Source organism: Harpia harpyja, chromosome 1 (genome assembly GCF_026419915.1).
Source record: "Harpia harpyja isolate bHarHar1 chromosome 1, bHarHar1 primary haplotype, whole genome shotgun sequence".
In the NCBI taxonomy this organism is placed as follows: domain Eukaryota; kingdom Metazoa; phylum Chordata; class Aves; order Accipitriformes; family Accipitridae; genus Harpia; species Harpia harpyja.
In genome coordinates, this window is record NC_068940.1 from 16,175,460 (window position 1) to 16,197,278 (window position 21,819).

The following is a 21,819-nucleotide window of genomic DNA, read 5'->3' on the forward strand; positions in this document are numbered from 1 at the left end:
ACTCACGTTTAAGCACCTGTGTTTTGCACCTGCACTCTTATTTTGAGGAGCCTGAAAGTCTACTTGCAAAATCTGAGCTCATTTGTGAAAATCAAGCTAAGAAAAGCATATAGGTGGACAGAATGATTGTTTTTAAAGCAAGAAGCTTTCATTCTAATGTTCCTTCCCTCTTTGGTCTCCCACCTCCATTAAATATATTATATTTTCTTCTAAATTTAAATTCAGAACTTAGAAAGGGATTGACCCTTTTCATATCTATCAACTAGTCAGTGCCAGAGAATTTGGCGTGCCTTTCTGAACCCACTTACAATGCACTTGCCTACATTTTCCTGCTTGGGAACATTAAAGCTCCCGAGAGTCCACACTAATTGCAGTCTCCTCTATCAAGAGAGGTTGCTCATTAGAGAAGGTATTTTGTTGTACCTAATAGCAAGGAGAATACCGAAGCCTGGGCACCCCTTAGTTCTGCTTCCTGATCAAGTGGGTGGAGTATCAAGGAGAGCATCCATGCATCTGTTCAGGGAGATCCATGGAAACAGGAGATCCAAGTAAGTTCTTACAGCAACAACTGCACAACTTGCTAACTTGGAAATATTTCTGATGTCTCATGATAATCAACAGACAGTTACATGCTTCATTGCTGCTCAGTGTTAAGATTGGTATGGGTTACAGTTACGCTTCATGACTTGCTTTTCCACAGGTGAATATTTTATGAGCCAAATCCACACTGGGATAGCAACTAGGAAGGCAGAGTGAGCAAGAACAGTTGTCCCATTCTTTTTTCCATGCCATTAGCCCATCTTTGTGTATTAAAAGATACTTGCTCTAAAAACATGTATTGAGCAAACTTTTGTGCAGTGCATATAGTACATAAACCTTGAGCTGAATCATGCCTCTTTTAGTGGGTGATGTTAGTGAAGCATCAAGAAAAAAGGTATGTGTTTATTGTGTGTGGGGAAATGAGTTTGGAATTCTAGATATAAATTAATTTCCTAAAACACAATGGATATCATGTGGCATTGATTGTGGACCCTCTTCTGCAAAAAGGGCACATTACTTTGCCTGGTTTTACTTGGTTTGTGTGTTGCTCATATCCACAGAGATGACCTTAAACTTTTCCAGGTTTGTGTCTATTTATATTTGGGGTCAGTTGGGGGGGGGGGGGGAAATGCCAGTGATCCACTGACATATACAGGAAAGGAAAGGAAATTAGTTTCTGACAGATCTTTTCTGCTATTTCCACATGAGCAGATGGATCCCATGGTACAGGTTTGCCTTTAAGGAGAGTTTAAGCAGTAAATACTTCTGTGTTTTGCAAGAGGGCTGGTTATTTTCCATGTTTGTATAGCTTTTAGGTAATTCATAAAGACTTCTGATAAAAATGCAGGCTTTTTTTCCACCCAGTTGTATGACCTTCAGTGTTTTAAACTCTAAAGTTTTCTAAGGGAGAATGATGTGGGAATTGCATCTTTGTCAACTGAGCCAATTCATTACCTCTCTAAATGTTGACTGCTATGCTTGATGCCGAGAGTTGGACAAAACAACTGTTTTCTACAGTTTTTCTTTAAAATTTCATTTTCTAAGAGAATAGCACAATCTTCCTGGGTTTAAGGGTACCTCCTCCTATCTCCCCCACGTTGCACAGTGTTTGAAAGGGCCTCATTTTGAAGACTGAAGGGTCGGGAGGGTTTCCAGCAAGACCAAAACAAGCGATTGCTCTTACAGTTGGATGAGAGTTGCAAAGACCAGGTGAGCCACAGCTCTTTGAGGTGGATTTATTTCTTCTGGCTGATAAGACTACTAGACAGAGGCTTTCCTGACAGGGTTTGATTGGAAGAAGTGCCGGTTTGACTGACTGTGCTGCAGGAGGAGTGTGAGTGTTGGGGCAAGGCAGAAGGCTCAGAGGAGGGTGGGAGTCTTCACCGCACCTTGAGGAACCATCTGTAGTGATGCTTCCTAACCACGCAAGTGAACACTGTAGCTGTTCTGTATGCGTAGGTCATAGCTAAAAATAAACAGAAGGGAAACTGGTTTCCTAATCGTTAGGGTATGTTTTTTGTTGGTGGTGCTGTCTTAAAGCAATAAAAGCCAGCATTATTTCAGCTATATCAAAGCTTGCTCCTTGTTTGGAGGAGTGTAGGCGAGTGGTGGGAGGCAGTAAGATGCTGCCACCTCTCCATGCAGAATGTGGGAAAGAGCTCAGCGTGCCCTGCAGGACCTCTCCCCTCAGTCAGAGAGCAAGTAATGAGCTCAGCACTTTGGGTGTGCTGGTACCCTACTCTTAGAAATGACTGCACGAGGTGCATCTCATCTTGCTGATGCGTCCCATTCAGCACCAGGATAATCTTATGGTGCTAAAAGCTGGGACTGGCAGCATTTGTCCCTGCTGTTTGGGAGCGGGAAAGTGGAGACGACCATCCTAAACCAAACCAAACCTCCTGAAGGGTGCTAAAGCAAGCTAGTGGGACAGCCAAGCAGAACTGGCTTTCTTGGTCCTGCAAGCCCTGGTGCTTAATGCTTTATGTTCTGGAGTGCCACCTGCTGGCACTTGCTCTCTTTGCTCTCTTTTCTAGAGGCAGCTGCTCTAGAAGATGAGCGCTCAGACCAAAGAGCATGGCTGTTAGTAATAATAATAGTACTAATTATTTGTATTGATCATTACATTATTTTTTAAATTGTCATAGCACTTAAGGGCCCTGTTTATTGGCAAAGACCTTACTCTGGCAGGTGTTCTGCAAACTGAGTGTGGAAGAAACTGGCAGAGGCTTCACTGAAGGAGTGGTTTAAAGAATAGAAAATGATTTTTCCAATTCATGCTGTTATTCAGAAAAATATGAAGTATTTTTTTCTTTATGTCTTGATTTAGTAAAATATTTTGATCATTTCTGTAGTTGGCAAAAAACGAAAAGCAGTAATCATTAAAGTGAAAGACACCTGACAGTGAAGTGACTGAAGCAAAAGTTAGGAAAACACTGACTCAACTCTAAAAAGTAACAATGATGCCAGGAAACTAAATAATTCTGAAAACCTTTTGGCTGGAAAGCAAGGGATGTTGTAGTTTGTGGCACAATGCAAATCTGGGTCCAGAGCTGACATTTTTTTCATCCTAGTTGAGAACTTGTTTTGGCAGTAGAAAAGAGGTATTTTTTGAATCTGTTTTATAACATTGATTTTCTGTCTGTGGGCCAAATCCTCAATGGGCATAAGTCAGTGTGGTTCATTTGGCATTGGTTTGGTTGTGTGCATTGACGTTTTCAGTGTTCAGCGCACCACTGTAAGGCACACATGTAATACTATAACAAAAATGGAATAAAGACCTCAGCTGAGTGGAATCTGGTCAAATCCTACATAGATACATAAAGGTGTGTGCATGCACACTGTGTCTTCTTAGATCATCTCTTCCAATGCAACACTTTCTAGAGTAGTAACACAGATTTTTGGCCTTTTCCCCTTTCTTTTAGCAGTCCCTAAGGCATGTCTTTGGTTCCTAACTGCTACTCTGTGTGATGCTACATGGAATAGTATCATAGAATTGCTTAGGTTGGAAAACACCTTTAAGATCATCGAGTTCAACCGTAAACCTAACACTGTCGAGTCCACCACTAAACCATGTCCCTAAGTGCCATGTCTACAATGTCTTTTAAATACCTCCAGGGATGGTGACTCAACCACTTCCCTGGGCAGCCTGTTCCAATGCTTGATAACCCTTTTGGTGAAGAAATTTTTCTTAATATCCAATCTAAACCTCCCCTGCTGCAAGTTGAGGCCATTTTCTCTCATCCTATCACCAGCCACTTGACAGAAGAGACCAGCACCCACCTCACTACAACCCCCTTTCAGGTAGTTGTAGAGAGCGGTAAGGTCTCCCCTCAGCCTCCTTTTCTGCAGACTAAACAACCCCAGTTCCCTCAGCTGCTCCTCATAAGACTTGTGCTCTAGACCATTCACCTGCGTTGCCCTTCTCTGGACACGCTCCAGCACCTCCATGTCTGTCTTGTAGTGAGGGGTCCAAAACTGAACACAGTATTTCAGGTGAAATACATGTTGGAAGTAAGTGGTGAAGCTTATCTGATATAAGTCTTCAAAAGCAATTAATGATTTTGGGATGCACTCTTGAGACCGTTGGGATGAGTGTGAGGTTTTTTAGAAAGCCCTGAATCACCTGCCCTTTTAGAGTAAGATCCTTTAGATCCTTAGCAAGAAACACCTGTAAAAACCAGAAATGCTATCAACCACGTAGTCCTCTTCAGGCTTCGATCACATCTCGGAACGTGACTTGTCTGTTGAAAATGCCCCACGTTGTGATTTTTTTTTTTTTTTTAAGCCAACAACCAAAAAATGCTGAATAACAGTCTTTGAAAACATGCTGCTGTGAAACTATTGCTGATACTTGGAGTGTATTTATCTCATTTACTTTTGCTAGACTGGGAATGAAAAAGAAATCATGTTGTATTGATAGACTTGAGCATTCCACATTCAGCAGTAGAGCGATGTAAGGGATGCTTCTGGCTCACTCAGTGGCTGACCATGTCAGAAGAAAAATTACTCCAGAGTCAGTACAAAAAGCTTTGTTTGCCCTTTGTGTTACCTTTTCATAAATTTCTTCTTCTGAAAGAAAATAGTCAGACTGAAGTGAAAGTTGAAATGAGCTGACATTTTAATGGAAATTACCATTTTTGCCTAAGGAGAAAGTATTTGCTTAATTTGATCTGAAACTGCCAATGAATTTGTTCACCTCAAAACTACGTTTCTCTAGTTAGCTCTAACTCACATGCAGAAATCATGAGACTGGCTTGCAAGACAGAGACTGAAGTTTAGGGGTTCTACCTAACTGGGATTTGGGGCTTCTGAAGTTCATGTTTTCAGGCTTCTCTTCAGAAAAATGGGGCTAGCAGCTTTCTTTTTACTGAGTACGTAATTGATTGTCCATAATCCTGTGAGCCTAGGACTCACTGTGGCCATATACTATCAGGATTGTGATTAAGTCTTGAGCATTAGCAATATTATGCTAGTTATCTTTTCTAAGTTTGTTCTGCTGTTACATTGCAAGGACTGCAGAGCTAGGCCCAAAATTAAGAGGTAAAGCAGTTTGCTTCATTTTGGTTGTTTTGCTCTAATGTAGCGTAACACAGTTCTTTCTGAGCATTTGCACTCCTTCATACAGCAAAAACGCTGTATGCTGTTAGTTAAGTGCTGCCAAATGGAGGGTATTTTCACACCAGGATGTTTCAAAACCAGCCAGACTTTGACTGGAGTAAGTATGATGGGTGATGTCTGGCCCAAACTTTGAAACTCACTGTAAAGAATGAAATACAACCTGACAAATCTTGGCAGGTCTGATAAACTTCTTGCAGCTACAGAAGGTGAGTGGCTCTAGGAATTGAATACCATCTCTGAAGGAAAGCAACTGTAGATTTCACATAATACAGGCCAGAACAGTTTATCTTCCTGTGCCTGAGCATTTCAGCAGCCAATTGCCAGTCCCCATCACAGCATGGCTGCCGGAGCAGAGAGGCTAGCAGCTCTGCAGCTTGGAGCTTAGTCTCCCAGAGCCGTAATTTATCTCAGCCCACTGGAGAAGGTTGTGGTGGTGCTAACCTGAGTTGCTAACCTGAGTTATGGTTGTCGCCCTCGAGAACACCGCATTGCTTAGCTGCAAGACTGTCTTTGTCTGCAAATGGTGCTGGTTCATGTGAGGGAGAGACTCGATGCAAATCCCCTCACTCTGTTCTAGGCTTCATCCTAGAAGTCCACCCATGGGAGTCATCTTGTTTCTCTCGTGGGCATGCCTGTGTCCATGGGCATGAAGGAGAGAGCCGAGAGCCTTTCCTGGTGTCGGTTTGTTGTCTCACCACTAGTCTGAAATTTTCCCTGGTGGTCCTGGGACTTCGAGTCATGATGTGGAGCTGGTCGGGTTAGTTGATGTGCAACCGACTGGTTTAGTTGCAGCTGTTTTGGGAAGGTTGTGTTGTTTCCTCAGGTTGCACATTTTCAGGATGGCGCAGGGGGAGCGAAGGCATCTGTACTTGGAGACTACCTTGATCTGCCTGCGGCTGCTGACACCGGGTTCTGTATTGATTGTGTTGATGGATAGTGTGTTAAGTATGTAAACATGCAACTGACCTCAAGAACATGTGTCATCCCATTAACTTCTGTGGCTAATGTCAGGCTATGCGCTTCATGACTTGTATGAACTCTACTTGTGGAATGTTTATAGTCATGGGTAGAAATGTGTGGTTTGGAAAAGTATTGGAAGAAAATATTTTTCCGGTATAGCCTGCTAAATCTCTTTTGGAGGATTTTACTGATGTAAAGACAGTGAGAGAAATCACAAAATAGGAAATCATAAATATGTATGCAGTTCAGGCTTGGTCTAACTCTGCTTGTGATCCATATTTGCAGTGAGAGTTGGACTGTTCCCAAGATTCAGGAAGTGTGGGTGGTATTAGTATTACTAGCTGCCAGAAGTGTTACAGGATGAATGATTAGTTTCCAATAAGAAAGGAGCTTTTGGATTGGTTCCAGTTCCTTTTGGTGTAGTCTGCAAACCAGAATGACCAGTGCCGTGACCTGGTGTGGCTGTAGCACTTATCAGAGACCAAAAATGCATGAAGATCACGATTTGTCTGCATTAGGAAATGACATAGCAGTTGACCTTGAGGAAGCATATTAGTTGGCTATCTTCTGCTCTCTTGTGAAGATAAGCTCTTGGAAGTGGTTCTATCTATGTTAGGACATCTGTTACACCTTTTCTTTTGATAAACAGGGGGCTTGACTCTCTTGTGCTGCCCACTTAGCAGATTTCAGGAGAAAGGTAAAAAGATGAAAAAAGCTCCCCCTGCCCCATCTAATCTCCTTCAAACCTTATTCTACTTCTTTGTGTATGAAAGAAGAGAATTTCCTTATTGTTGTGTGGCTTCTAATAAAATATTTTCCAATTTCTTAATCTGATCTATTTCAATGTAGAAAGGATGTATTATTTTGATTCCCCTGGGTCTGTTGTGCTTTTTTCCCCTTTTTCTGAAGCAAAACAAGAAACAACCCCTTCCCACATGCAAACAAAACAAACCCCAAACCATCCCAGCCCTTGAAAGCAGGCGTGTGAAGGTAGCTGTTCAGTGATGTGGGTCGCAGAATCATGTCCTCAGGAAGCTGTGCTGGGTGAATGCAGAGAGCACAGGGCATGTTAAGCAGGCCGGGGTGTATAAGGCGGGAGTGCAGAGCAGAGTTGCAACAATTAAAACTCTCATTTGAAGGACTTCTGTTTCCTGAGGTAAGTGTGAAATTGAGTTTTCAGTTTTTGCATTGTATAGGCAGTGTATGAACGTGTGAGTATCGATTCCTTTCTCTCCTCCTCTGTTTGGGCCCATAGGTAGGTAGATTTTGACTTAGTTTTATGAAAACCCACTCAATGACCTCAAGAGAGCTGTAGCACTTTCTCCTGTAATTATAGACTGGTGTCTTAATACACTAATTCAAGCTGATTCCCACTCAATCACCTGCTGACCTGTATCAGTGAGAAACATCTGCATTTGAGCTTTATTTAAAATTACTTCCTTTTTTTGAATAGTGTATTTTGTAAGTCTAATACCAAATCCTCAGGGGAGGAAAGGAAGATCTTTTAATTAAGTTTCTCTTCAGGTATCAGGCAAATTCTATCAATGGCAGATGAAGCATAAAGCTCTAATGGGAGAGCAAAATTTGTCATTTAAGTGATCAGGTGCTTCATGCTTCTCTTTCTCAGCATTTTGAATGCCACAGAATTCTGTCATGTTGCCATAAATGAAAATCTCTTAGAAAGAAGATGTTGCATTGCATTTAAAAGCTGTTACTGAGAGCGAGTTTAACACCCATAGCTACTCCTGTAAGGTTGTGGGATTTTGGCCTTGGTGACTAAACTTGTGACCTCACTTAAAGTTAGGGAAGAAACTTCTAAATCTGTCTGCCAGCGACCTAACCACCTGCTCCTTATGTCCTGGTGATAAATAACTACTGGTGCTGCTTTTATTCAGGGGTGAGGGGTAGTTTTCTTTTCACGCTAAGCCTCCTACTCCCATTCCTCTTGCTGTCAGTTTGAATGGCAAATGGCTCTCTCACTTGGTAGTGGAAAAACCTGGCTTTCAATTCCTCTCACCCTGGGGTTTAGGAGTGAGTCAGGCATAATTAAGAGCAGCCAACAAAACTGAAGAAGTGCTAATGGCCCTGCAAGTGTTGTGCTCAGAGTGGGCTGTAAAAATGAGCACCATCCCTTGGGATGCTTTGAATGCTGGAGATATTGTTTATTTGCAAATTACGGGGAACCTTTTAATATCCTGTGCTGGGAAATATCAGATTTGGGATGTCTTAGGACCACAGTCAGGTCTGTCATCCTGTCAGTGCACCCCTCATGCAGGAAGAGAAACACTAGAACTTAGGGACAGCAGAAGTGGTGAGGAGTGCCTCCACACTCCATCTAGCAGGGCAGAGCTGCACCTGAGGGACCCCTGCTCTGCCAGGCTGGAGGGAGCCTGGGAGATTTAGGGAACCGTAGCTCTGGGGCAACTTGACAAGTGACCTTGTCAAAAACCTGCAGACGTGTCAGAGTTGGGCTGGTGAGGAGCAGGTCAGGCTCCCACCGCCTGGGCTCCAGGACCACCTTCATGGAGGGCTGCTGAGGGGCTGGGTGGGCAGGAAAGCTGTCTGCTTTCTGTCTCTGCCTGTCTGAAATGGGCGTATTTCTGGGGAATATTTTGATTTCAGATAGTGTTTCACACTGGTAAAGCACCTCGCGTGAAACTGTCTGATGAGTGTAGCTGTACTGTTTTGACTCAGCAGTAAGAAACTGTACCCGTCGTTTGCTGACCTGGCATGTTGCAGGTGATTAGTAGTGTTTGCTGTTGGAACAAAGTGCAGCTTATCCTGGTCATATTTGACCAAAATAAGGTCTTTGGAGCCAGGGAATGTGGACGTGTCAAAGTTTGCAGATAAAAGGAGGGAGCAGCACAGCTGGCGACATGAGTTGGAACAACGAGCAGCAGGTGAGTCTCCCTCTGCTTTCTATAAACACCAAAGGTTGTTTTCATCTGATCTGTTTTTGCTCCGAAACCGTAAACTTCTACATTTAGTTACGTTCCTGTGGGTGACCTTTCTGCCTCTGTCTCCTGTTGCGAGGGCTGGCTGGCGACAATTTCTAAGGTAAATGCTGTGGGATGATACCTTGCAACTAGGCGCCTTTTTCATGATCCACCTCCAATTGCTCAGCTGCCAGAGAGGCAGGACAACTGCTGTCCTGTTTGATCTGCACTGTTGAGATCATCCAGAGCAGATTCTCTCTCCATCAGCATGGATCCCCTGGCGCTGGTTCATAGGATGTTGTAGACTCATGTATCATGGTTTCATTCAGCTTAATGTTTTGTGGCTTTATGCATCTAGGAGTGTGTACACCTGGTTCTCATCTTGGTAAGGGCTGGACTAAAGCTAAAGGAACAGTGCCAGCTTGCACTGGCTAAGGATTTGGCCAAATTAAAACACTTTTGTTCTGCAATATTTCTGTGCAATTGTGAATAACTAAATGGAAAGGATGATGGGTGTAGGCTACTTGGCTTAGAGGAAGGTGCCTGGAAAATAGGTAATTCTGGACAGAAGAAAGGATTAATGTTGCCATCTTATTGTTAGCTTTATGTCCCTTAAAATGCCTGTAGTCTCTCAGTTGTAATCTACATGGTGGATGAACTGTGTCCGTGGTGATACTTTAACTTCTGGATCACAGGCTCTCATGATTTTCATGGTCTGTGGAAAAGCTAGTGTGTTTAATGAAAGCCACAAAAAATCTCAGGCATACAATGGTGATGCTGCCAGCTGGAAGAGATGGGGATAAACGGGTGGTTTTCTGAGCTTTGTTGATTCTCTGTTGCAAAAAAGAATCTGTCCAGAATCTGTCATCTCTGCTCAGTGGCTCATGAGGTGAAAAGTGGAGCTGTGATGAAGTTGTCCAGGAGCTTTGAGGCAATCTGGGTGGTGCTTGCATGACCTTGGACCAACTGCTTCATCTCTCAGCACTTCTTTTTTTAGATGATGAAAGGATATAATGATGATAATAGTTCTCTCTTAACAAGGGTGTTGTGATGAATAAATTAATTAATCGTTGTGCTGTTCTCAGTTACTATGGTAATTAGTGCTACAGAACAGCCTAAAAATAAATAGGATCATTTCGTGAAGGATATTCAGGGGAAATCAGGTAGTACGTCCTGGGCATTTGCAACAGCCCCAATGTGTTTTGTCCAAACATGAATGTGTTGAAAACATACACAGATGCTGAATTTTGTAGCAGAAATGCTTCCAAATATTAAATATGTTCCTTCCTCCTCACTATGAGTTTGAAGTGACTCTAGCACACATTTCCATCCGTATCTGTGGGCAGATGATTCTTGCAATTAGTTCCCCTATTGAGAACAGCACTTCCCCTTCCCCCCATCTCTTTCCAGCCTAAGGGCACCTGAAATGAATGGATCTTTCTTCATCATAAATCATACATACTCAGTAATACTGTCAAAGAATTCTTAATGTGTTTGGGGAGTTTACGTAATGAACCTTCCCTGAGAAAGGTGAAGTATCGTCAATGCACTGCCTTGCTGAAAGTCTGTTATTAACCTTGCCATACAGCCAGTAGAGCATGCCTAAATATGTGCATAAGTCTGTGCAAAGTTTTTGAGGCTTTCTTTCAGTGATCAGCTAACTACATCAGCACGCCCCGAAGCCAGTCTTTAAAAATGTGATGTGATGTTTAATCTTCTGTGAATTGTATTAGATTCCACAGGCATCATTAAAGTATATTTTTGGGGCTTTCAAGTTAATATAATTTTGGGCCCTAATAAGTTAGGAAGTATGTGTGAAGATAGTTCTGAGTTCTCCAGTGGAGGCAGCACCCCCTCAAGGCTGTGGTTTCCATTGCTTACTATCACTGGGGCTGGCCTTATGTAGAAAAAATAGGCAAGGATTTGCCATTACTCTGTTCTCTGACTTGTTGTCCAGCTCTGGTCATGGATGTTCAATGACTTTCTTTGCACTGGGTTCCCAAAATAGCTGTCTTTTCTGACCTGGCTAGTTGGGGACCACTTTATAATAGGGTTTGTGCAGAGCTTTCTCTGCAGCAAACCTGTGCTTTCTTCTTTCTCTCACTGTCTGTGGCTGTGCTATACTAGCTGTAGCAACCTTCATCTGTTCACCTCCTGCAGCACCTCCCTACGTTGTGCTGGGAAGCTATGAATTGCAAGAGGGCAGCAAATGCCCCTTGTCCCTTCTCGGGGAGTAGGAAGCTGATGCCTTCGCACTCCTGACCTCCTGCTCACCCAAAAAAAAGAGAGCTTGGGGCTCTGCTGTGGCCTCCGACAGGCTACTGGCAGAACAGATAGTGTGACTGACAAACAGCTGAAATACCTGTTTTATTCTCCAGACTTTTATTGTGCAAGTCACACGATCATGTCTGAAATCTTAAAAACTCTTGGCTTGTGCAGAGGATAGCCCAAATCTGCAAGGAGGACCTTTGTGCCATGCTCTCAGCCACCTGGCTGTACTTTGATCTTCTGCTACAAGGGTCATCAGCGTTGCAGGTTCCTCCCTGGGTCTCTCTAACTGCTTGTGAATCTCATCTCGCTGGCTAGTGGCAGCCCTGTGGATGTTGGGCAGACCCACAGCAAGAAGAGTGTGTGGGGGAGGCAGAGAGGTCTCCTGGTGCTTCTTTGCAAGGCCTGTCTCTTCTCGCTTCCTTTGCTCCTGCTGCACCTTTCTGACATTTGAGTTTCGGAGCTTGTGGATTTTCATACCCAGTTAGTTCTTATTTGTGTTACTAGTTAGATCTCAGCCCTGAAGAGCTTCTGGTTGCTGTCAGGTTTGTGCCAGGCAGAGTCACTACTCACAGTTGCAGTTGCCTCTGTCTGTCTCTGGTTTCACTGTCATAATCCCCAGCCCTCCCTTCTACATGCGTGCTCCTATCCACACATACAAATGCACTGTCTCTCGTGCAGAAATCTACAGATATCCCTGACATTCTTTTCTGATCCACCCCCCACTCCCCCCCGTTTTCCTGTCAACGGTCCCCTCACCCCCCTTGGGTGTCCCTGGGTGATGAGAGCAAATAATGACAAAACAATGTTTTTGGCTGATGCTTGATATCAGCTGTGCCCTCACGTGCAGTCTGGCTGCCTCTTGGTCTTTGTGCTCAAAGTGTTGGTCTTTGTGCTCGAAGTGCCGAGAAAAGTCCAGTCTGAGTAAGCTTTGAGCAAGGTGTTCTCCTGTGGTGGCTCAGTACCCCCAACTGGTATGGGGGTGCATTGAGCACAAACTGGAGAGTCCAGTCCCCCGTCCAAGAGGAGGTCTGCTGCAGTGTTAAATCTTGGCATAGTTATTAAAGTGAAGTGGTAGAAGAGTACTGAGAGCGCTCCCGTGGCTTTTTCCTTCCTAACTCTGTACTACAAAATGAATCAAATAGATATTATGCAGTTTAATTCTGACTGTAGATGATGGCTTGACTTTCTTTTATCCCCAAACTGAGCTGTGGCAGAGTGCAGGGTGGTTGTGGGGCTTTTAGTACGGTTGGAAATAAAGTTACCATGTCCAACCTTTGAACAAGGCAGTGTCAGCAAAGGCCAAGGGGGTTAGATGGCTGTGGCTACTCTTTAACTTGTCTTTAGACATATTCTGAAGGAATTGTACTAACCTCTCTGCTTGCCAGTTGTTACCACTGATGTGTCAAAATACACCTCTGATCATTATTTGAGACATTTTGGGACAGTAAGAAATGTCATAATTCAGCATATATGCACAATGCAACCTTGTTACTCGAAATACTGTTTATAGTTGTTCTTTCGGGGGGAGGGGGGCAAGGAAAGGAAAAAAGTGTAACTTCAAGACACTGTGAATGTTTCCTTGATTCAGCACCAGGTCAAAATGGGGTTGTCACTATATTTACAGCTTCTGCAAATATATCCACACATACCTGAACAACGTGTGTCATGTAGGTGGTAGGCCCTATCTTAACCTTTCAATTTGGCTCCATTCTTTTCTTTTTTCTTCCTATAGATTGTACTAATGCTTTAAAACTTTGACCTCCTGGAGAAGTGCTTTGCAGCATTACTTGGCATTCAAACCAGCCGAGATCTTCTTGTTGGGATGGATTTTCTTCTTTTTCCTTAGGGCGCTGTTTGCCTGAAGGTGACTTTTGTTTTATTCTTCACTTCTGAATACCTCATCTCATTCTCTCCTGGCACTGATCTTCTACTGTAAGGATGTCACTGGGACAGGGATGAGGGGCTTGACAGTGCATGAGCGTATGACTCCTGGACAAGGATATGCGGTCAGAAAAATTATCTTGATCCCAATCACATTCATGTCAATAGAAACTGGTTTACCTTTAACACTGTAAGTGGAGAGAGATGGTTGTAGGTGACAGCTAAATGAGGTCAGAGAACTTCACCAGTCAGTTCACTGACATCCAAAATGTGGAGGGCAAAAATTCTATGGATACTGATTTACATCTACAGGAGTACTTCCACTCTGTTTTTAAACATAAGCCTTATGTTCTGAATTTCCTGGCATTGGGGCTTTTTCTCATAATAACGCTGCAGTATTGTTACACCTGGCTTTTTTGGATAGATTTGCAGATACAGCAGATCAGAGTTGCGTCTTGTAATGTCTGAGCTCAAGTTTGGCTTGAGCAGTGTGTAACTGCGAAGATTTTGTATGGATACTTCTGTGCAAGATATAAAACTGTTGGGTTGCTTGTGGCTGAAAATTGGATCTTATGGCTTCAGTGATTCCTTCCTGAGTTCCTGTAACTAATTTCTAATCTGGCCTTTGTCTCTTAATGTTTTTCAACTGGGAATTACCTAGCACTGTGGATAGCTCTCTTCCATTTTTGTCTCTCAGCTGCACGCTAGTCTTTAACGACCCTTTCTGACAGTCTTCCTTTGTGCGTGCCTGCACCGTAGGGATGTGGAGATAGTAACAGGAAGAAGAGGATAAAGGAGATAAAACCTCTACTCATTTTCTTCCACTTCCCTCGGTGTGGCCTGCATGTAGGTGGTGAATGCATAGCCCTTTCAGCGGTGGTGTTAGGCTCCCTCTGCACGTGGAGTATCAGTTAACGCCATGTGTAATACATGCCAGTGCAGAGCAGGTGCTGCACGGACTCATGCTGGCTTCATGCTGGCTGGGGTCTCTCCCAGCGGTGGCCTCTGTGCCGTGTTCAGGCAAAGCATCCCGAAAGTGCCGTTCGGGCAGCTGGCACGCGCCGTTTCCCACTGCAGCCGTTGCGCACGTTTCGCAAGCTCCTGCCTTCAAAACTGCAGCCCCTGCTGCCTCCTGAGTCAGGATTGTCACTGCGTGTTTGTTGAAGCACCTTGTGAGCCAAAATCCACTGCTGTTACAAAATCAGCAGTCAGGCTGGTTCTGCCAATGTCGGTGATATCGGTCGTTAGCATCTGAAGAGATGACGTGTATTTTGTTTTCCCTGTTCAAATACGGGTAACTGCCAGAAGCAGGATATGGGACAGTGTGGTCCGGAGGGCTGTCCTGCATTGCAAACCCCACGTCTATGCCTGCCTTCTCTTCTTGAACTACGTTGTTTCTGTTTTACTGACGTCACCCATCGATTAGCATGTTGCAACCTAGTTGGTATGATCTGGAGGGAAGAGCAAGAAATAATTGTATGGAAAGGAAGAATTCCTCTGACAGCTGTGGTCCTCAGGTGTTAACTCCATTTTGGGCATAACATTGCAATAAGAGAAGATCAAAGGTCACCATGCAAATATTTTGGGTTTTCTTTATTGTATTCTCTGGATGCAAATTCAGGCTGATACTTCTTTAAATACAGCAAGGAAGGCAATGTAAAAGGTTGTAAAAATGTCACTCCTTCATATTTATCATGTGTTGGAGTGAGCAAAATCAAAGCTAAGCAACTCACTGTGAAAGTAAACACAGCTGCCTTTTTTTGCATAGCTACAAGAAATAAGTGGGGAAATACAAAGAATCCCTTTATAATGAATAGTTTAGAACAAGGTTAGTAACAATTTGCCTTTAATTCAGTGCATTAACAGATTGTTCTCTGTGGCATTCTGTGGTCCTGGGTCTAAACAGAGCCTTTTGTCTCGGGTGAAGTTTTCATCAGTGAGAAGGTTTATGTTTCAGAGGGCCATGTTCAACAAGCTGCTCATGTAACCAGGCAAACAGTTAATTTGACTGAAAACGGTGCCATTCCTTTTTGTTGTGTGCAAATGTGGGTGTTTCAGTACAGTTACTTGGTTGGTCATTCGTGCACAAGGGTAAGTTCAGGAGCCTGTGGAAATGCATCCGTTTAACAATATTTTTTCTTTCCCCCACCTTTCATGCAGACTTAGCGGTTGAGCCAAATAGCTAAAAATCCTCAAGGGTTTAAAGGATTAAATGAGAACAATTGCTAAGGTGCAGGAAGGGCTGAAAAGTCCTGAAAATATGACGAGGTAGATGCTGAAGGACCTGCTTAGTGAACTACAGCCTCCCCTGTTAGGGGTATAAATATAACTGTGAGTGGTGGACTGGCGGGTTGGTAGGGATTTTATAGCTGGGGGGAAACAAAAGAAAGGCGGGGGGAGATGTAGTGATGGCTGACCTGAAGGTTTGCCTCTGGGCAGTTTGGTGAAGCCAGTGGGAAGATGCTTTCTTGTTAAGGGTCGCAAATTCGTTTCTCCCGCCAGATGACAAAGTCAGCGCTGGTTTTCATGCCCCCTTAGCTGGACTCTTTTGTTCCCAGTGCTTCCTGTATGTAATCTCTTCCTTCGCATTCTTCTGTTTGTCTCAGGTACTGAAAGGTTCAGGCCGGAGGTTTTCCTGTGCTCTCCGTAGCTGCCGCCCTGCGCTGCCCTGAGGAGAAGCGGCGGGAAGGCGGGTGCTGCCCTGAGGAGAAGGAGAAGCGGTGGGAAGGCAGGCGCTGCCCTGAGGAGAAGGAGAAGCAGCGGGAAGGCGGGCGCTGCCCTGAGGAGAAGCAGGGCGCCGGGGTGAGTCTCGTCGCGAGGCCCACCCTGCCTCCCTGCGCCCGCCGCCATGGAGACCCTGTCCCAGGACTCTCTGCTGGAGTGCCAGATTTGCTTCAACTACTACAGCCCCCGCCGGCGGCCCAAGCTGCTGGACTGCAAGCACACCTGCTGCTCCGTGTGCCTGCAGCAGATGAGGACCAGCCAGAAGGACCTGCGTTGCCCCTGGTGCCGCGGGATCACCAAGCTGCCGCCGGGGTACTCCGTGTCGCAGCTGCCCGATGACCCTGAGGTGATCGCCGTCATCGCAATCCCCCACACCTCGGAGCACACCCCCGTCTTCATCAAACTCCCCAGCAATGGATGCTACATGCTGCCCTTGCCCCTCTCCAAGGAGAGGGCGCTACTGCCGGGAGACATTGGCTGCCGCCTCCTGCCCGGCGGCCAGCAGAAGTCCTTGGCGGTGGTGACGATCCCGGCGGAGCAGCAGCCGCTGCAGGGTGGCCTTCCCGCCGAGGGGGGAGCAGAGGAGCCGGACCGGAGAGGCATTGTGAAAAGCTCCACCTGGTCGGGGGTTTGCACTGTGATCCTGGTGGCCTGCGTCCTGGTCTTTCTCCTGGGCATCGTCCTCCACAACATGTCATGCATTTCCAAGCGCTTCACGGTGATCTCCTGCGGCTGAGGCGGGAAGGGGGGTCTGCTCCCCCGGGGGTTGGGTTGGGTCAGTGGTGGTGGTGGTGGTGATGGTGATGGTGGTGGTGGTGGTGGTGGTGGTGGTATCGAGCGAGACAATTCACCACAGCTTTGCCCAATGACTGCAGAATGCCGTGCACCGGGGCAGCGGTGCGCCGGCCCGGCTGTGGCCCCCCGGCGGTGCAGCATCAGGCCTCTCAGCAGCGTGCAGAGAAAATCACGTCCCGTGTCTGGCAGCAACAGCACTGAGGAGGACTGCATGTCTCACCATAATCATTTATCAAAGGGACTGCAATTTACAGTGATTTTTTTTATCGTGTTACGAGATTAACGGCCTCTATGTAGCTGGTTATACTGTAAAGTATATGGTATGAGCTCTTCTGTAAACACAGTAGATTAAAATCAAAACTGCTCCATGTAGAATTAAAGGAGAATTGGCGTGTGACTCTGTACGAGGTGTTCAATACCAGTCCACACATGCGTTATTTTTTAATGGGGGGAGGGAGGGAGACTTGTAAAACTAAGGAATCATTTAGCTGGTAAGGCATTTTATATGTTTTAAACTGCACATTAATTAAACCAAGTTAGGGAGTTGTACAATAGTTTTTAAAAGGAAACGTTTTACAAGCAATCATTTCATTTCGTGGTGCGTGTTTTTTGCCTCTCTGTTTTTCCCCATTTTTTTTCAACTACAGGGAAGTGGCAGTTCCAGCATCTTTTATTTGAAGGAGCTTCCAAGCAGGGAAGCAAAGTGGGCTAGGAGGAATACCTAAAAATGCAGCCAAAATACTTCTGCCTAACTGGCTTCACACAAAGGATGGCTTTGAGTGGTAAACATTGGACATGCTGTTTTACTTCCAGTCTGGCAGCAGGGCTTCCTGACGACCTGGCCTTCGTAGCCATTAGTGAAGAAATGGGTCATGAGAAGTCCTAGGACTCCTCCTGCAAGGATGTCATAGCAAATTATTCTTCTTTTTCTTTTTCTAGAGGTTGGGTTTTCTTAATTGTTTTTAAAGAATTTAGACCTATTTTGCCTCCCTCTTTCCTAGGAGATGCAACTGTGCACCCGTGGATGGTGTGACAGAGGAGTTGCTCTAAGGAAGCCTCACCATCCCAACTGAGACCAAGGACCCTTATATGCAATCATCTAGTAAGAGGCAGTGACATAGCTGGGAGGAGAACCCAGGCCAACCTAACCCTCTACTGGGTGGGCTACCCCTCCTAAACCACTGTGGCTGTCCTGGTATCACAATGTCTGGGTGAGCATAACAGAGCATTTTCCCACATTTCAGTCTTATAAATGTTGGTGTTCATAAGGACAGATTTGAAAAAAAACCCAAAAAACACAGGAAGTGTCTCCCTCTGCCTGTGAGTGTCATGAAACCGCAGCCACTTGCAGTTCACTTCTTGGAAGGAGCCAAATTCCTGAACCTTCACTGCAGTAGCACCTTGCTCTAAGCAGTCCCACTAGCGCTAGTAGTACTGCTCATAAGTAAAATAGAGCTCAGTGTGAATTTGGGTGTTTGGCAAGTCTGAAAGCTGAAATTTGTGTGAGATTTAGGGATTGGATCAAGGGGCACGTGACAGACCTTTAATAAGACAGAAAAATCTGTTGATTTGCACTGCTTCTTTTTGCAAGTACAAAGCGTAACCTCCCTGAAGTGTGACCTCTTGTTGTCTACCTACTGCTCTTTCTAATAATTAATTAGAGATTGCTCAATGCCATATTATACCACCGGAGAACATAATTTTGACTGTGCAGTGCCCAAGTTGGCCCTGTAGACATCGCTGGTTTTCTGGTTATGTCACAAAATCCAGATGCTGGTTCACAATAAACGTTCGCAGCTAGGACTTCTGTCAGGAACATACCTCTAACTTCGTGCTGGATTTCTTCCCTTCCTTGTTCACAAACCACCATTTTCTTCCTTGATTCCTGTTAACTGAAGAATAGCATATATGGTGCTTAATTGTTATGGTGTGTGTTGGGTCATGTATGGAGAGGAACCATTGTGCTGATTTTTATCTACTGTCATATGTATGCATAGCACAGCAAAAAAAAAAAAATCCTCAGATAACACATTCAATGCCTTTTTTGTGCAAGGCCCATGTGCAGTATGCCTTGAACCTGGCTTATGAGTATTGTAATTACACGGACACCTCTCCGCAGCATGTTTAATTTGGTTGCAGTAGGGAACAGCAGGTATTCCAAAATGTGTCTTGTGAACATGCTAGTCTCTTGTTGCCAGTAGGTAGCCAGATTTCCACTGACATCCATGCTATGCTGCTTATTGTGTACAGGAAAGCCAGTTCACAAAAAAATCTTGCCTTTATAAGACTCTTGAGGAAGTGACCAGATACAGGACTCGACCCTCTACTGCCTTATCCCCTGTAGCAATTGCTGGGTGTACCTGGAGTGTATAGCACAGCTGGAAGATGCTCCGAGAACAGCGCTGATGCGTTTTGCACCAGCTTCTGCATGTGTTTATCAGAGTTGTCAATGACTGCACAAAAACGCAAGGCAGTCAAAGAGCAGGTCCTGGAGATACAGTGCTGACAACGATAACCTCCTTCCAGCTGTACCTGCCTGAGTGAAGCTCTTGAGGCCAGGGTTTCTCTGGCATTGCAAAGAACGGCTGTCTTGAAAACTGCCCTCTTCATCCCTACATGGAGGGTGCAGTATGAAAGAGAAATCAGAAATTAGGTTAAAATACCACACTGCATAACACATTATGCAACAGGCAGACCTGGAGTTTATCCGGTATTAATGACGTAAGTATTATATTAGCAGAATACCATCCTGTATTACGTAACAGAGTACATTGTTTCATTAATATGAATTTCGTGTACTTTTCGTGCCTGCTCAAATGCATGTTTGACCTAATTTCTGATCCAGACATTTGCCTGCTCACAGCCCTTGTGTAAGAGCAATAAGTAAAACCTCAAGATTTTTGCCTGTGTGTGCGCGCACGGTGTGTACGTTCATTCCTTTTTATAAATAGGAGTTCTGGAGATGTTTTTGTTCTGGCTTTAGACTGTGACTATCATTTTAAATTTGCAGCTGCCATATCATGTTGGATCACCTAGCTTTTTTGCTGACTTGTGTACAAGTGAACTAAATAGTTTGTTGTAATGTACAGTGTTAAAATGTTTCTCAAGTATGTCGATAGTCATACTGCTTTAAAAATGCAGTGCAGTCTGTCCCATTCCTTGGTCCAATACCTGGCATTAAAAAGTGATTCTGCTATATACACCTTTAACTTTTTTTTTTTTAAACTTTATTTTTTTTAAAAACAGCCTTGTCTTTGTAATTTTTCTTTATGGGGAAAGACATTTGGACTTGTGTCAAAATCCGGGCTAATTTTTGTTCTCTGAGGTCCAGTAAGAAATCACTGCCCAGTTCCACCGAAAAAAAGAAAGAAACTTACTGTGACACAGTACTGTTCGAGCAACCCAAATTTATGCTAAAACTTGTGGGTAATTACTCAAGCACCTGCATTTTTAGAGCAAATTAATCTGTATGAGTGTGTATTTATTTGCTTGTTTAATGGGAAGGATGTGTGTGTTGGGGTCCAGCTTCATTTTTTTTCCTGGAGGGTCCCAACTTCCATTTTTGGCTTGTGCTTTCCTGGCAAACAGACTTTAGGGTTCACTCTGTGAAATTTTGTTTAGTGAATTTTAAAAATTCAAAATATGCAATTTGGTATGCAGGATTTTTTTAGGAAATTGTGTGTTCAATGATTGTTCATGCTTAACCAAGATGTAAAGGAGCCTGGATGTTTTGTAAACATGGAGCAATCATGAGTCCAAAGTTTCATCTTTATTAATGAAGCTCAGTCTGAATAAAACATTAGCAGGAAAAGAATGATATCAAGTGAATTATGGTACCTCTGTTACTTTGCCATCAAATGAAGAGCATGGAAGGGAATTTGGCAGAATTGCTCTGTATTTTACGAGGGGGTGGCTGAAATTTGGCTCTCAGCTTTTTAAGGCAAAGTGTTAAGTGTGGGTTGTGGTAAATAATAAAAAGGTTGTTCACGTTTTAATTACCTTGGAATACAGAATTATAGCGGATGACCACTGAGCTACACAACATTTTTTTTTCTTTTTTCTGTTTTAATCATATGACTTAAAAGTTATAAGTAAATATTTTGTTTATGGAAGTGAGGGATTATTGGCCTTGACTTAAACATGTATTGTACAGACTGGCACGCTGCCTTCCCCGTCCCCTTGAGCCCCCCTTCCCAGTCCCATTTTTATTGCTGGAGCCCTGGGCAGCCAACCTTTCTAATACTGCAAATGCTCTTCTGGAATAGAGATGGCTGACGTAGCACTGGTTTTGTTACATTCACAACAGGGCTAAACCAAACCCAAACAATTCATACATGATTTGAGCTCTTCTGTAGGTGTCCCAGTATCAAAGCCCCAGGCACCAGTCTACTGTGTAAACTGGTCCAAGCCTCTAAATTCCCTGGATCTTTTCACAGCATTGCCACATAGCGGAGGATGTTGCCTCCTCTCAGTCATAGAAAGCGGCTGTACCCACCATCCACAGCTAAACTGCCCCCAGGGAACGTGGCCTGCTGGCATGAGACACTTCCGTGAGTACTGCGGGAGACATTCGCGTGTCAAGTGAACACATCTCAAGTAAATGTTGGGATTGAAATGCTTCCTTATCCTAGTTGCGCAGAAAGCGTGCCTTGAGATTTGTTTTTTCCAGACTTTCTATGGGCAGGTGGAGGGGGGAGGGAGGGAAGAAAGTACCTGGCAGCAAATGAGTCCCAGCATCATCTGGGAGGCTGTTGAAGGATCTGCTGGCCCTGAAGGCAAAGGTTTTTGTGTAAGAGCTTCAGTAGGACAAGATTGTCTGGAAATGCTGCAATGGATTTACAGTGTGTTAGTGACCTTTCCGGTGCTGTACACTGTCCATGGGCCTGACAGCTGAGGCTGTTGTGTTCTTTCTCTTTGTCACTTTACCTCTTGCATGCTCGTGTCAACCAGCAAAGCTGCTTGCTTCATCCTCAAGTTGAACAATTTTACAGACATTCCTTAAGCTGCCCTGAGCATCTCTAATGAAAAAAATTATCTTCCAAGTTCAGTGAAATTTAGTGCTTAATAAATGTTAGGAAAATGCATTTTTCAAGCA

At 44.3% G+C, this 21,819-nt stretch overlaps 1 protein-coding gene across 7 annotated transcripts in view; it reads left to right on the plus strand.

Moving 5' to 3' along the window:
* RNF152 (ring finger protein 152) overlaps nucleotides 1-20,541 on the plus strand; it is a 45,498-nt gene extending 24,957 nt beyond the window's left edge. For 4 of the 7 annotated variants that reach the window (XM_052780859.1, XM_052780823.1, XM_052780832.1 and 1 more), the window contains one exon: nucleotides 15,812-20,541. In XM_052780859.1, coding sequence (XP_052636819.1) covers nucleotides 16,054-16,665 — 612 coding nt within the window. In that variant the 5' untranslated portion in view covers nucleotides 15,812-16,053 and the 3' untranslated portion in view covers nucleotides 16,666-20,541. Of the gene's footprint in view, nucleotides 1-7,126; nucleotides 7,274-13,056; nucleotides 13,189-15,811 lie in introns of those variants that run through there. The other 3 variants (XM_052780878.1, XM_052780850.1, XM_052780868.1) reach the window with 3 other exon arrangements.
* The last annotated feature ends 1,278 nt before the right edge of the window (nucleotides 20,542-21,819 follow it).